This window comes from Acipenser ruthenus, chromosome 6 (genome assembly GCF_902713425.1).
Source record: "Acipenser ruthenus chromosome 6, fAciRut3.2 maternal haplotype, whole genome shotgun sequence".
Taxonomy (NCBI): Eukaryota; Metazoa; Chordata; class Actinopteri; order Acipenseriformes; family Acipenseridae; genus Acipenser; species Acipenser ruthenus.
In genome coordinates, this window is record NC_081194.1 from 7,564,265 (window position 1) to 7,577,293 (window position 13,029).

The 13,029-nt window shown below is 39.2% G+C and overlaps 1 protein-coding gene across 10 annotated transcripts in view; it reads left to right on the forward strand.

Moving 5' to 3' along the window:
- The first annotated feature begins 6,198 nt into the window (after positions 1–6,198).
- Positions 6,199–13,029, forward strand: part of LOC117411422 (baculoviral IAP repeat-containing protein 6-like) — a 129,406-nt gene continuing 122,575 nt past the window's right edge. For 7 of the 10 annotated variants that reach the window (XM_059024884.1, XM_059024879.1, XM_059024882.1 and 4 more), the window contains exons 1-2: positions 6,199–6,529; positions 6,918–7,384. In XM_059024884.1, coding sequence (XP_058880867.1) covers positions 7,174–7,384 — 211 coding nt within the window. In that variant the 5' untranslated portion in view covers positions 6,199–6,529; positions 6,918–7,173. The remainder of the gene's footprint in view (positions 6,530–6,917; positions 7,385–13,029) is intronic. The other 3 variants (XM_059024877.1, XM_059024885.1, XM_059024878.1) reach the window with 1 other exon arrangement.

Below are 13,029 nucleotides of genomic sequence, written 5' to 3' on the forward strand. Positions count from 1 at the left end.
CACATTTGTTCCACTTAGTACGGTACTATAAATCGTTAATCTATAGCCTAACTTAGTCTCGTATTTAGTATCCTCTAGAGGGCAGCAGCAGTTATTTTGGGTTCGTTGCAATTGAGACACATTTTAATACACAGCTGGGGCTGCCAAGTTCGTTGCAATTGGTATTAACTTGCGTACTAGTTTAGCATGTAGCTAAACCACAGGATTAGTACGGGATTAGTACGATGCTTTCAGTTCGTTGCAATTGACCCTATGTGTTTACTGTAAAATTATAGCGGCAAAATAAAAACACCATTTGGTGGAGGGGAACAAGGACACACCCCACCCCCCTTTTTTTTTTTTTATTAATTCTTGTTTAACTTTCCACAGCTACAGTGTGAATTTCAGATAACCTCCTGATGCTGCAGATAAAAGCAGCATCTGTTAAATTCACAGGGTGTTAAGATGGTTGCATGGAAGAAGGAGTCTGGTGTTCCTGCAAATGCCTTTAAGGAATGCACACAAACTGAACTCTGGTTTCTGCTTAAGTAAAATGCACCGAAGACTAAACTAAAGAAGATTGTAGTAAATAGCTGATCAAATAATATTTTATTGTAAACCTCCCTGATCATCTCAGTAAATCAGGTTCAGATTAGAGTGTTCATTATCCCACACACAGAAGCCAGCGAACAGGACTTGAAACATGCTTTAAACAGCAACATACATTTCAAGAAGCTAAATATAATCTTTAAAGCTAATTGGGAATTAATGCTATAACTAAAAATGATTGTGGCACATAGCAAGTTTGTATAACTTGTCCCTTCTGGTAAATTCACTTTCAAACACCTTTGAAGCTTGTCTGCTTTATAGTTTCCAGATACGCTCTGTGCTGGAATCAGAAGGTACAATTAACACCTGCAATTCACCTGCTCCATTGTTTCAGTAAAGCACACTGGCACAGTAGAGTTGTAACAGGGTAGAGAAGGAGGTCATAGGGTTGTTCCTCTACAAACTTTACAAAGGGAAGAAAATATAATGGACATTCAAATTAAGCTAAAAATTAAAATGATAGGGTAGGGAAGTCTACAAGGGACTTTACCATACACAGTTCAGTATTTGTTTATCCACTTTTGTCTAAAAAAAGAATGGCCTCTTGCTATAATGCTGATTTGAAAGATGAACTAATGTGTGAGTCCGTCTTGTTCTTGTTCATAATCAAAACAAAAAAACAATTCTTGCATAACTACCCATTCACATAGTTTTTCATCCTGCCTTCCAGGTGTTTCTTTAAAGCCCCCACTGTCCAATAAGGTTTAATAGATTGTAAAATAATTCCTCGTCATAAACACACCAGCTATCTGATTCAGTTAATTCCTCTTAAAAACAGGTTGGTCAAAATAATGTTGATTTAACTAATATGTGAATATGTTTACTGGGTTTCAGAATAACTATTTTTTAACATGTTTCTTGGATACTACAAAAAAAGCAAAAACATACATATATAAAGTCTTAGACATTTTGCACATTTTTTTTTTGGGGGGGGGGATTATACTACCAAGGAATCAACCTGCTTTAATACTACTATAGAATCAACCCACGTCAACCCATCTAAAGAACCTCATGTCACATATACATTTTATGTATTAGTAATAGTCAAAGTTGATATAATAGTGGAAAACACTAGTGGAGGCTTTGAGTAAATTGTTGATGCTCATAACATCGATATATTTTCATGGGACGCATATGAGGGCTGAGTGTTAGAATACAGACAGGTCAGACATAACTCTCACTACTTGAAGGACCTAGAGGAGCTTCCTCGCTCGGTCTGGGAAACAGATACCCATGAGAGCGAAGAGGTTCCATGTGGTTGCAACCGAAAACATATAGGATGGGAAGAGCCCCTACTGCTCGGAGGACCACGTTCTAGTGGCCTGGGTAGACTCGGCTTCCCAAGGGGCGGAAGGTCTCGGACCTGGAAACAGAAAGAATTAGACAGGGCCGGCACCATGCGGCGTCCTCGAGGCTGAGGTCGTGCGAGGCGTCTGGTGCTGGGTCTTGAGCCCTGAAGGGACGTGAGAATAAGAAGACAGAGGCCGGAGCGCGAGAGTTGAGCTTGGCTAGTAGAGACAGGATTAGGATAACACCTATGTTGAGGCAGAGTGCATGAGCTGCGAAAGTACAGGTGTGGCCGGAGGTCCCCTCTGGCTTCCCGTGAGAGCCTCTGCTGTATTGGCATTTGGGCGGCATGGCCAGAACCCGAGGCAGAGGGACTGAGCTTCACTGCCCCCCCAAAGATAAGACCCATGGCTTCCGCAAACCTCACCGTGAAGAAAAGACTGCTTGCTGCACACACAGAATAAAAGTTAGAAAGGACAACATAATAGGTTAGTAAAACGACTATGGATTGGAGGCTGTCTGCACTTTTAAAATGGGGGAAAACCTCTGGTGGACCTGGCAGAGAGGGCACCCCCATTCCGGGCATGCTAACAATTAATTGCTGGGCTACTGCAATGTCTGAGGTAGATGTTCTGATCTAAGTCTCTACAGCTGCTAAAGACCAGCACCCCATATTCTTGATAAGGTGCTGGTTTACTCCTGCGCTTGCTGCTGAGGTAGCTGCTCCTATCTGGAAGGAGTGTGTTATATAGAATTGAGAGGGCAAGCCTGCCCTTGAGGTGAGTACAGATAGATGAGAGGAAAACCAGTGTCTTGTGATAATTGTCCTGGAAACATCCGTGAACAGCGGGACTGATGGGCGAGCATAGTTCCTTGTGGCTAGATATTTAGATAGGGATGAAAACGGGCATAATGGTGTGTCAATTTCTGAATAGTTGCATAAGCTGCCCTTGCCGGAGTTGATCAGTCTTAGATATTCTGAGATATAGAAGGAAGTGGCTGCCAGGGACCAGTGACAAGTCAGAGTGACGAATTCCTAAAGATGGAAAAGTGTTCACTGATGGAACTGTGAACTTGGTGCATCGCATTAAGCCACAAAATGCTTTTAAGCATAGTGTTTCCAACGTGAGGTCGTCAGCTGGGTTGAAGCTACCGCTTCACAATGTATTGATCAGTTTGGAGAGAATGTCCAACGTTATCGGCTGTCTACTTGGAGAGGATGCAGGCAGGCTCTTTTCCATCCCTCTGAGTGTTAGGCGTACTGCTGGAATAGAAAGCAAGGGAGGAGATGAAATGGACTTGAGGCGTTAAAACAGGTTGACCTGTTAAAGTTGTTACAAATCTGTCTCCAGCAAACTTAAAAGGTTGCCTGTATTTGTCCCTGTTATATGAGGCGGTGGGGGGTGCAGCTGCGTGGATCGGATTTGCGGCTGACAGTCTGTTATTGAAGTGAGGGGGGTACTAGGAAGTTGGGTAGTGCTGGTGTCGGTTACAATGGCTGTTTTTGGGCAGAGGTTAGTAGAGTGTGCTGTAGACGCGCAGACCCCGCATGAGTGAGCCTGCAAGCCGCCAAAGATCCGGTTGTCGTGTAAGTCATGTTCGCACCCCAGTTGATTATGTTGTTGTCCGATGCAAGGAAGGCTGCTGCCTTGGCTGACAAAATTTTATGATACTCGTAAAACGCTGTCCCTCCGTATCTCACTGATAGCTTTATTACGTATGTCAAATATGAATCCAGCTCCTCGTGGCAATGTGGAAAATATTAAAACAAATTCACCCAAAGTGACATCTTTTAGCAGGTGGGTGTCACTGGATTTTAAGGTGACAGATACGTCTCTGCAGTTTACTTCCCGGTGGTCAACGAATTCAGATGTTGCAATGAGAACTGATACAAGATTAACCTCTTTACTCTCGATGATTTGACGATGAAGTGGAGCAGATATGGTGTGGTGCCTGGTAGCAGAGCTTCGCTGAAACCCTGCAGCAGAAGCAGATGACAAGCTGAACACTGGTGTAATTTCTGGTACGTTGGTAGATGAGGAAGGAGTGGTGCTTGAGGGTAGGAGGGAGCTGAACCGGGCATCCATGGCATCAAGATGAGTATTTATGGTTGAGATGTTATCTGCAAAACGTTGCATAAATGCTTTAATGTCCTTGAATATTTGCTGATGAGATATGTTGAGTTCTGCTGCGCTGGCTGGAGGTGGAATCTGTGTCCGGAGGTTTGAATCTGAGTCGGACAGGTTGATTTGTAATTGAGTTGATGCTGTATTAGCTTCCATAGCTGGCCTGCTGACCTCTTGGAGCTGCACGGCGGTGCTTGGATGGAGAGGGGTAGATGGGCTCTGCCTAAATGCTTTTACAGAGCATCAGGAATAGAGCCTCGCATCCTGAGTTTGGGGGGATTTGGATCCCGGAGTCAAAGAGGGCTTTCAAGATCCTGGCGACTGGACAGTCTTTATACATGAGTTGTTTTGGCACTGGAGCCGGTCTTTTCCTGGAGCCCTGTTGTTTCAGATGGGACAGCGCCAGATTGGGGCTTGGTATTGCAGGTGAAAGATTGTATTGGACCAGCCGCGGTGTTAAGTTGCCTGTTGGAGATGGCTGCTTGGGCTGGATGTCCTCAGACTCCGCCGAGGATAGATCAAACAGGTTGTCCATATCAATGATTGGATATTCGAGACGTTATTCGATAGGAGATGTTGTTTCCGCTTATTTTTCAATAGCTCAGCCAGTCAAGGCGAATTGAATTGCTGAATGCTAAATGACAAACGCAAGACGAAACCTGGTAGTTGTGATCAAGCTTTTATAGGAGAGTATACAGTATATATATAAGTTATGGACAAATTCTTGTCAAATTAAAAAAGGCCTTTATTGAGTTCATTATTACTCCAGAGAGCATTCCATAGATTAACGTATTGTCTTCTGCTTGTCCATTCTATTGCTACAGTGACAGGAAACCTAAACAAACCTATTTGTCTGGTTTCACAGACCCTGATTATCAATAATCTTGGACTACCTAATGTTACCTTAAGTATGATTATTGCTAATCGAAGTCTGAAACAAGGCACTTGATAAATAAAACAGAATTGTTATCCCCTTCCCATTCCACTAATGATCTGAAGATTAAGGACTTAAGAACCCGGTCAGAAGGTTAATTGGTTCAACTGATTAAATACAGACATGGCTGAAACAAAGATCTGGACTGGGCAGTCCAATATTTCCTACCTTGACTTGGCATACATCAGCGGTCTCTAACCCTGGTCCTAGAGAGCCACAGGGTCTTCTGGTTTTCATTCCAACCAATTTCTCAATTACTTAAATGAACCAGTTATTGGTAGGGGCGGGAGGCAGTGTCTAACCTACTAGGTTATTATTCTTAGAAAACTTTTTTAAAAAAAGTAATCCAGTACCACATTTTATTAAGTATATTAGAGAAGAAAAAGATATCAAACTTCAAACAAAACAGCAAGAAAACATAAACCTTGCACTGAGACATGCTCAGACAGGTCAGGAATCTTTCAAAGATATTCACAGAGGAGCTAATGGTGACGTCTCCTCGTTGTGCTTCCTGGACATGCAAGCAATTGCAGTTGCAGCTCTTGTGTTTTTCTATCCAAGGCTGGATTCCACTGCTCCAGAGGTGGCCCATTGTTGGACCCTGCCAGACCCACCCTCATTTTACCCCCGCTTGTACCTTTGTATATACAGTGGTGAATCCTAATGGTAATGAAACAAATGTTGTGTTTGAAAGCATAAAATAGAAGCACAGAAGTAAAACAAAACATATATTTTCTTTGATACACACACTTTGCTAATGCTGAATTTGTGGTTGGTCTTCTCAGAAAATATAAACTCACCAATATGTTGAAAGGACTTTACCAAATATCCCAAATAGTGTTAGAGGTCACAGGTTCAGTAGGTTACCTTAATAGCCTATGCTGTGTATTTCCAGTTCTCAGTGGTTGAATTATGCGAGGAGAATAGATCGTAGTAGTTTGAAAACTGCATGTCAAATTGCCCTCAATGGACAAGACTATATTTCAGTCAACTGTGGAAAACTTGACAATTTGGGGCATGACTTCTGTCTCCCAACAGAGGTCACTGGAGAGCAAAACAGTGAAATCCTAACGTTTTCTAAGGAATTACAAAATAAACTAAATATATAATACATAAATAAAAGCCTTTGGTGGCAGAAATTGCATAACGGTGGGCAATACAATTGATTCATTGTTTTTGTGTACTGTACCTTTAAGAGTATTAAAACTAAAAGCCTGGTGATTGGTTTTAGCCCAGAATGCACTGTCACCGTAGCGTCTTTCCCCGGCCGAAGTTATACATGTCCTTGACCCGCCCATTTAGTTAGGCTGAGTGAATGCCGGGAGAGTCAGTTGTTCTTTTGTTGTTTTTTTTTTTAATTTTCTGTTTTTGGTGTGCGTCTTGAGTTAAATCACACTAGTGCAATAGTATCCTTAATGTCACTTTAAAATCATGTGGTGACATACCTACAGTTTCATACCACCACTCTTCCGAACGGTGTTATGTTCTGACGTTATTATAATGGATTCAATGATGGGAACAACATTATTGTGTAATTCTGCATGATTAGGGGTTTATTTTTTTATTTCACTTGAAGAGCAATGAAATTTACGAGGTACGTTTATTTTTTATTTATTTTTTAATATACACCCTCGGAGTTGTCGACTCCTTAGCAAAAACTCATTTTTTCGATAGTGATCAAATTACTAAAACGTGACGTCTATAAGTTCAAGATAAAGGAAATTATTAGAGTATATTTTTTAAACAAAAAAAAAAAAAGATAAAATGTGAAATTACGTTGTGTAAAATTACTGGTATAGTTATTTTGTGAAAGTCTTTTTTGCCTAGGAAGAACCTTTGTCTTAAGATAAGTCATGTCAATAAGCAACTGTCCTGCGTTTTACGTTTTATTTTGCTGTCTGCTGCGCTTGTTTCAGTTTCAGCTTGTGACAGTGAATGATTCCTAGCATAGCTATTTCAAAAACGGGTTTTGTTCCTCCTAGGCTGCATCGCCTCTAGTGGTGTGGAGTGCGCAGGGTCTGTGCTACGCTAGTTCCGCTTGCCTGACATCTCCCTGCCGGAGAACGGAGCCCAAAGCTACCCGAATACGGATGGTGAATAGCTGCTGCGGTATCGGGAGGAGGGGCAACAGCTGTGGTAGTACAGCGGTAGTTTGGGTTCTGTTTCCTCTTTTTACACACACTCTGGACATCGGATTTCCCAGAGACTGAGAGAGGGGAAGGGAAAAAATAAAGAAAGATGGCGGCCGCGGCCTTGCCGGGGTCCTGTACCTCCACCTCCTCCGACTGGATTGTACTGAGAGACGGCTGCCTGCGCTGCGACGAGGATGGCCTGCATAGCCTTTCATACCACCCGGCCCTCAACGCCATCCTGGCCGTTACCAGCCGGGGCAGCATTAAAGTGATCGACGGCACTTCGGGGGCCATCCTCCAGTCCTCGGCATTGCACGGTAAGTTTCCGCCCGGAGACGGGTGACACAACAAGAAAGGGAGGTGGGGGAGAGAAACAAGGGGATGTACTTTATTTTCGTTTTAAGTCTAGTAATTTAATGCTGGGCCATAACGAGAGGAGTTTTTAGGTAACCTCTCAGGGAATGTCAATTTCCCCAATATTCAGCTAAACTAAACAATAATATTACTATGCAGAAGCTGATTGTCTGTGTTGTCGTCGTCAAAGGGGTTTGTTACTTCTTAACCATTTGTGACAGGTTACCTCGGCAGACCTGAATTAACGGTATTCATTAATGGCTGCTTAAAGTTCACAGATTGCGAATACAAACAAAGTATATGCAAAAACGAGATACATACTAATGACAGTGTTTCTATATACTATGATATGCTTTAAAATGTTTGAGCGGCCAGGACCGGGAAGTTTATAATGACAGTAGTGTTCCTACCATCGCGGTTTCATATCTGTCAGTTCCTCGGTACCAGTAGAAGGGTGTGCTATGAAGAGCTACAGTTAGTGCACTGTAACAATACAGTGTTTACATATACGATGGCTGTAATTTCATATTTTATATCTGTTCACTTGTAGTCCATATATTGTAAACACACTGTAGTCATGTGCTGTGTTTGGGGTTTGCTTTATCTTTACCAGGGGTATGCAATTTTTAAAAAACACTTCTTGTCAAGGGACAAAATGCTAGAAAAATATACTTGCCCCCTCCCTGTGGCACAAAACACACACACAAAAGGTAGAATTAACTTGTAGGATTTTGGTTTTCTTTAACAGTGAACACAACCAATCAATTAGTGATTAACACTCAGGGGCGGATCTAGCCTTATAGCTTGATTCACTAAATTCTTCAAGATACACAAAAGGTTCCCTGTGACCCGACCTCACCTCAACAATTTAACATACATTACATTGAGTGCATTTTTGAACACATTTGCTAGGAAACATACTAAGAGTACAACTATAATAAACAATATTTGTATTTATTCAAATGTAAAAATAGCTTCTGCCCATTTTTTTCCCCACTCTTTCTCTATAATCTGAATTCAACTCCTGGTGTACAGGTGTTTTAGTTAGTTGCATCCCAGATGTGAAATCATTGCCAACTATTACTGCTGGTTTGTGGAATTCTGATTTTTCTTGACGCTCTTTGTTTTGTAACTGCTGAACCCCAGATTTATAAAGGACTTGTGTACAACCTGTCAAGTTTTCCTGCATATTTTACCGTTTTTCTACCAAAAGGCACGTAATATTTACAGTAGGCTCCATCAAAATCTGAAGACAAAATGTTTTTTCTTTTGTTTATTTCTATTATATACTTTATTTTTTTTTAAAACCGTGTAACATTTTACAGCTGTTTTCCCTCGTCTAACCTCTTGTCACATGATGGTTAACTGGAACACTGCTGCAGCAGGGTGATCCAGGTTTCATACCCTGATGATTTTAATTTTTTTTTTTGAGTGGGCAACATTCTTTCCCTGCACTACTCTCACTGAAAAAAATAAATACATAAATGAATTAATACATAAACACACTGCCATGAGATTTACAGTCTGTTTTATTTTTTAGAATAATAAAATATTGCACAGATAACCTCATATACAGTAAAGCCATACATATTTGCAATCCTTTTATTATGTGGTTTTGGCATATGAAAAAAAAATGCTACCATTTTTGGAGCTAATATCAAATTCCACTGACAGTACATACTTCGTGTATTGCAAAAGGTCACCTACATAGCAAAATAGGTTTTATGGGTGTGATTCGCTAAATATTTTGGTGGCAAATATTTATGGCATTATAGTATAAGCATTTCATTTCTGTCTTTATAAATGTGTTTGTCAATCTTCATGTTTTAGTAGTTTTACAAAGTCGATGGATTGTGCATGTCTAATAACTAATATTGATTATGTTTAAATCTAGTAAAACAAAGTTTTTATTTTTTTTAAATATAGCGTTAAATTGTAAATATGGTAAATGGCAGACTAGGTTAGCAGGGAAAGTTTCTAAACAGTAAACTTTTTTTTTTAAAACATCCCAACAAGTACATGCTTGACCACAAAGTAGACTGAGAAAAAACTTAATAACTTAATAATCACTTATTTGCTTATTTACAAAAAAACTTAAATAATACCGTAAGCTTAAAAGTTTAGTTTGTGCCTTACCAGAGGCTCTATTGGCAGTCATTTCCAGGTTTCTTTGTAACCAATAGAAGATCAGCTTTCTCCACAGCTAGCCATTCAGAAGTGATAGGGGTGAGATGTAAACACTTTTTAAAATGTTTTTGTGTAGGTACTAGCCTTCCGCAATTCAGTTTTGAGAAACTTGCTTGGCTCTTTTCTAGCAACAGAACGAACATAGGAAAAATAAATAAATAAAAATGATTTGTCCAACGGGCAAAGTATAACGACAAAACCTGGCCCTCACGCAGATCACGTTGTCCCGGGCGTCGGGCGATACGAATTGCACACCCTTGTTTGCACTTTGGTATACTTCAGATTTCAAGATAGATTCCATTATTTTGGGGATGTATAAGGATGCACAAATAACTGCACCATTACACCACACACAATTTATTAAAATTCTTCAAAAAAATAATGTAATTGCCCTATTGAGTAACTGTCTGAGTAGGATTGTATCAGTTGCCTTGCTTAGTGTGAAAAAAAAACAATTGCAAGACTTATAATGAAAATATACGATTGTACTTTGGACTAAAATATGAGGTCGTTGTTTGTTCATTAATCAATTTAGCATTCAGCATTGTGAAATAGTTATTTACATTTTCAGATTAATGTTTTTATTTGTTTGCACTTCAGATTTTGATATGTCACTATTTAAATATTATTTTTAGCCCAACAGTTATAAGTGTATCTTAATTAGTAAACTTACCATGTAGCCCTTCTCGTCAGCATAATAGCAGAAATGATAGTTTGATCTAGTCCAGGTTTTACAACACGCTTAATTCAATATAGTGTTCAGCCAAACAAGCTCACGTATGTCTGAGATAACAATTTTATCTGGAAGGGCTCTAGCTGCTATGCAACAATAGTCTTATTTCCATACCAGTGTTGCTGAAGCATGTAAAACGGTTGAGTAGTTAACAATGAAGTAGTTAACTGCTTTTGAACCTGGATGGAAGCATAATTGGAGCTCCATTTGAATAATCACTTTGTTCAGATAAGAACATAAGAAAGTTTACAAGAGGAGGCAAATCGGCCCATCTTGCTCTTTTGGTTGTTAGTAGCTTATAGATCCCAGAACCTCATCAAGCAGCTTCTTGAAGGATCCCAGGGTGTCAGCTTCAACAACATTACTGGGGAGTTGGTTCCAGACCCTCACAATTCTGTGTCAGGGGATGTGACTATGATCCTTGTAATGTACCCTTCTTAGCTACAGTAGGCATAATATTAAAAAAAATATTGTAAAAACAGAAAAAACAAACCAGGAGGGTAAATTACATCAATATATGCTTGCAAAGGATTATTATTGTAGGTGGGTTTTTTGTTTCTCCACTATTATGAAGATGTGCAGATTTTCAGATACAAGGTGTCCATAAATTATAAGCCTCACAAGCTTTCATAGAAACTAACATCCAAACACGTATTAATATGTGCATGCTTGTGAAATAATTAGAAAAAAAGAAAACAGTGACTGCACTACAGTGTTAAAAATGATTACAAGAATGTCATATTGATGTAAAGACTATGAAATGCGTGGTGTCCCGTATGTTAAGTATTTTACGGCATTTTAACCATAGCAATTAATGTAGCACCTCAGAAATTGTGGTCATCTGAGTGTAGTGTTTAGTAGTCATTTAGAAACCCAATATAGTTACTCATACCTGTTTGAAGTAGGGAGGGGTAAAAGGCTCAGATTATAATCTTTCCTTTAGGGTGCAGTTTAATTCTTTTTAGCCAAGTTATCATCACATGATATATTGATTTGTTAAGATGGCACCAAGTTTTTAAAACTTTTTTTAAATAACAGGTTTCAGTATCCTACAAATATCGGATCGGATTGTCATTTAAAAATGCATTACAATTACAATTTTGTTGCACTGTAAACAAAGATGCTTTAGGAGGTACTGTAGTTTAAAATCGCTTCATTTATTTGCAAGTCAATTGCAGTAATACCTACGGACCTATGTTGCACCCAACTGTTGGAGAACTTTAACATTCCAGGTTTTGTTTTGAACTGGGGCTTGCTAATTTATATACATGTATTTAGTTTACATGGTTTCCCAGCTTGCATTAAAAAGGTAGTATCAGTTTTCAAATATTCTGTTGTATATGTGTTCAGTATTCAAGCTCGGAACCACTTGGGGAAATTACTTACATAGACATTCCAGCAGAAATACAATGGACACTGCTGAAAGCGGTTAGTGCACCTAAAAAAAAAAATCTATAAAATGTTATCCCAATGGTGATCGAAGAGGAGATTAAAAGAATTAAAGCAGTTTGGATGGCTTTTAAAGGCACCTTTTGAATCGACTAAACAAATTCATATCTGTTTTACAACCTTAATGCAACTTAAATCAATCCGAAATGCAATCATGCAAGTGTAAGTTGCTTCTGTTTGTGACAACAATTTCCAAATGTGACTGTAAAATCAAAGGCAAGTGGATCCAGTGTACAGAATACTGTGTGGTTTTTACTGTAACTTATTTCTTAAGGTAAAATGGTATGACAACGATAAACACTTTTTTTCCCATTATGATGCTGAATTATTTAAGTCTTGCACATTGAAGTGTAAAAGGTATGCTTTTTCAGAACTAGATGTGAGTCTTATCTGCTTTGGAAGAATTGTGTTTTGACTGTACTGACTGTAAGACCAAACTGTATTGTCACTTGAGTCTCCACATGTGCAAGGCATTTTAGGATTGAAATCCTTTACATCCTATTGACTACTGTAGAATGAAAGCTCTTGTAATTGAGGCTGTATTATGACCAAGCTGTCTGATGCACAACACCATATATGTGCTTACAGGTAACAGTACAGAGCATTGTGTTCCTGTCTCTATTGCCCTCTGCAGTGCAGTACTGGATCTGTATACCAAACTACAGTAGTGCATGGACCAAAAAGAGAAGCAAAAGCTTTTTCTTTCATTTGGCTTCCCTCTGATTAACACTCTGCCTTGTAAGAGTTTCAGTTTAGAAACTGAAGAATCACTGTGCTATCTTTTACGAAGGTACAGTAGTACTGTAAATATGCACTTTAATAAGAATTATAAAGCTTCAAATATCAACAAGAGAAAGGGGGCGGGGAGTCTTTTACAAAAATCCCTAATATACTGTATCCTGGACCATTTAAAGGCTGTATGTATTTTATCAGCCAAGAGGATAGTCTCTCTTTTTTGCTACTTGTCAGCAGAAACTGACGTACTTTTAGTGCATTAGGGTTGATGTTCTCATACAAGGAATGTGCAAGTAAATTACTGCTGGAGCAGTAAGACCTTGACCTAAAATTATATTTTTATCATACAATCAAATTGTACTAAGTTGGTAGGAATTTTCATTTTTGTTCTTTTTGTACTTGGGCATCTGTAAAACTTAAATTACACTCTGGGAAATACTTTTCACCTTGGAACTTGCAGACATAATTTCAATTCATAATTTTCCTAGAAAAACAGAAGTGGTA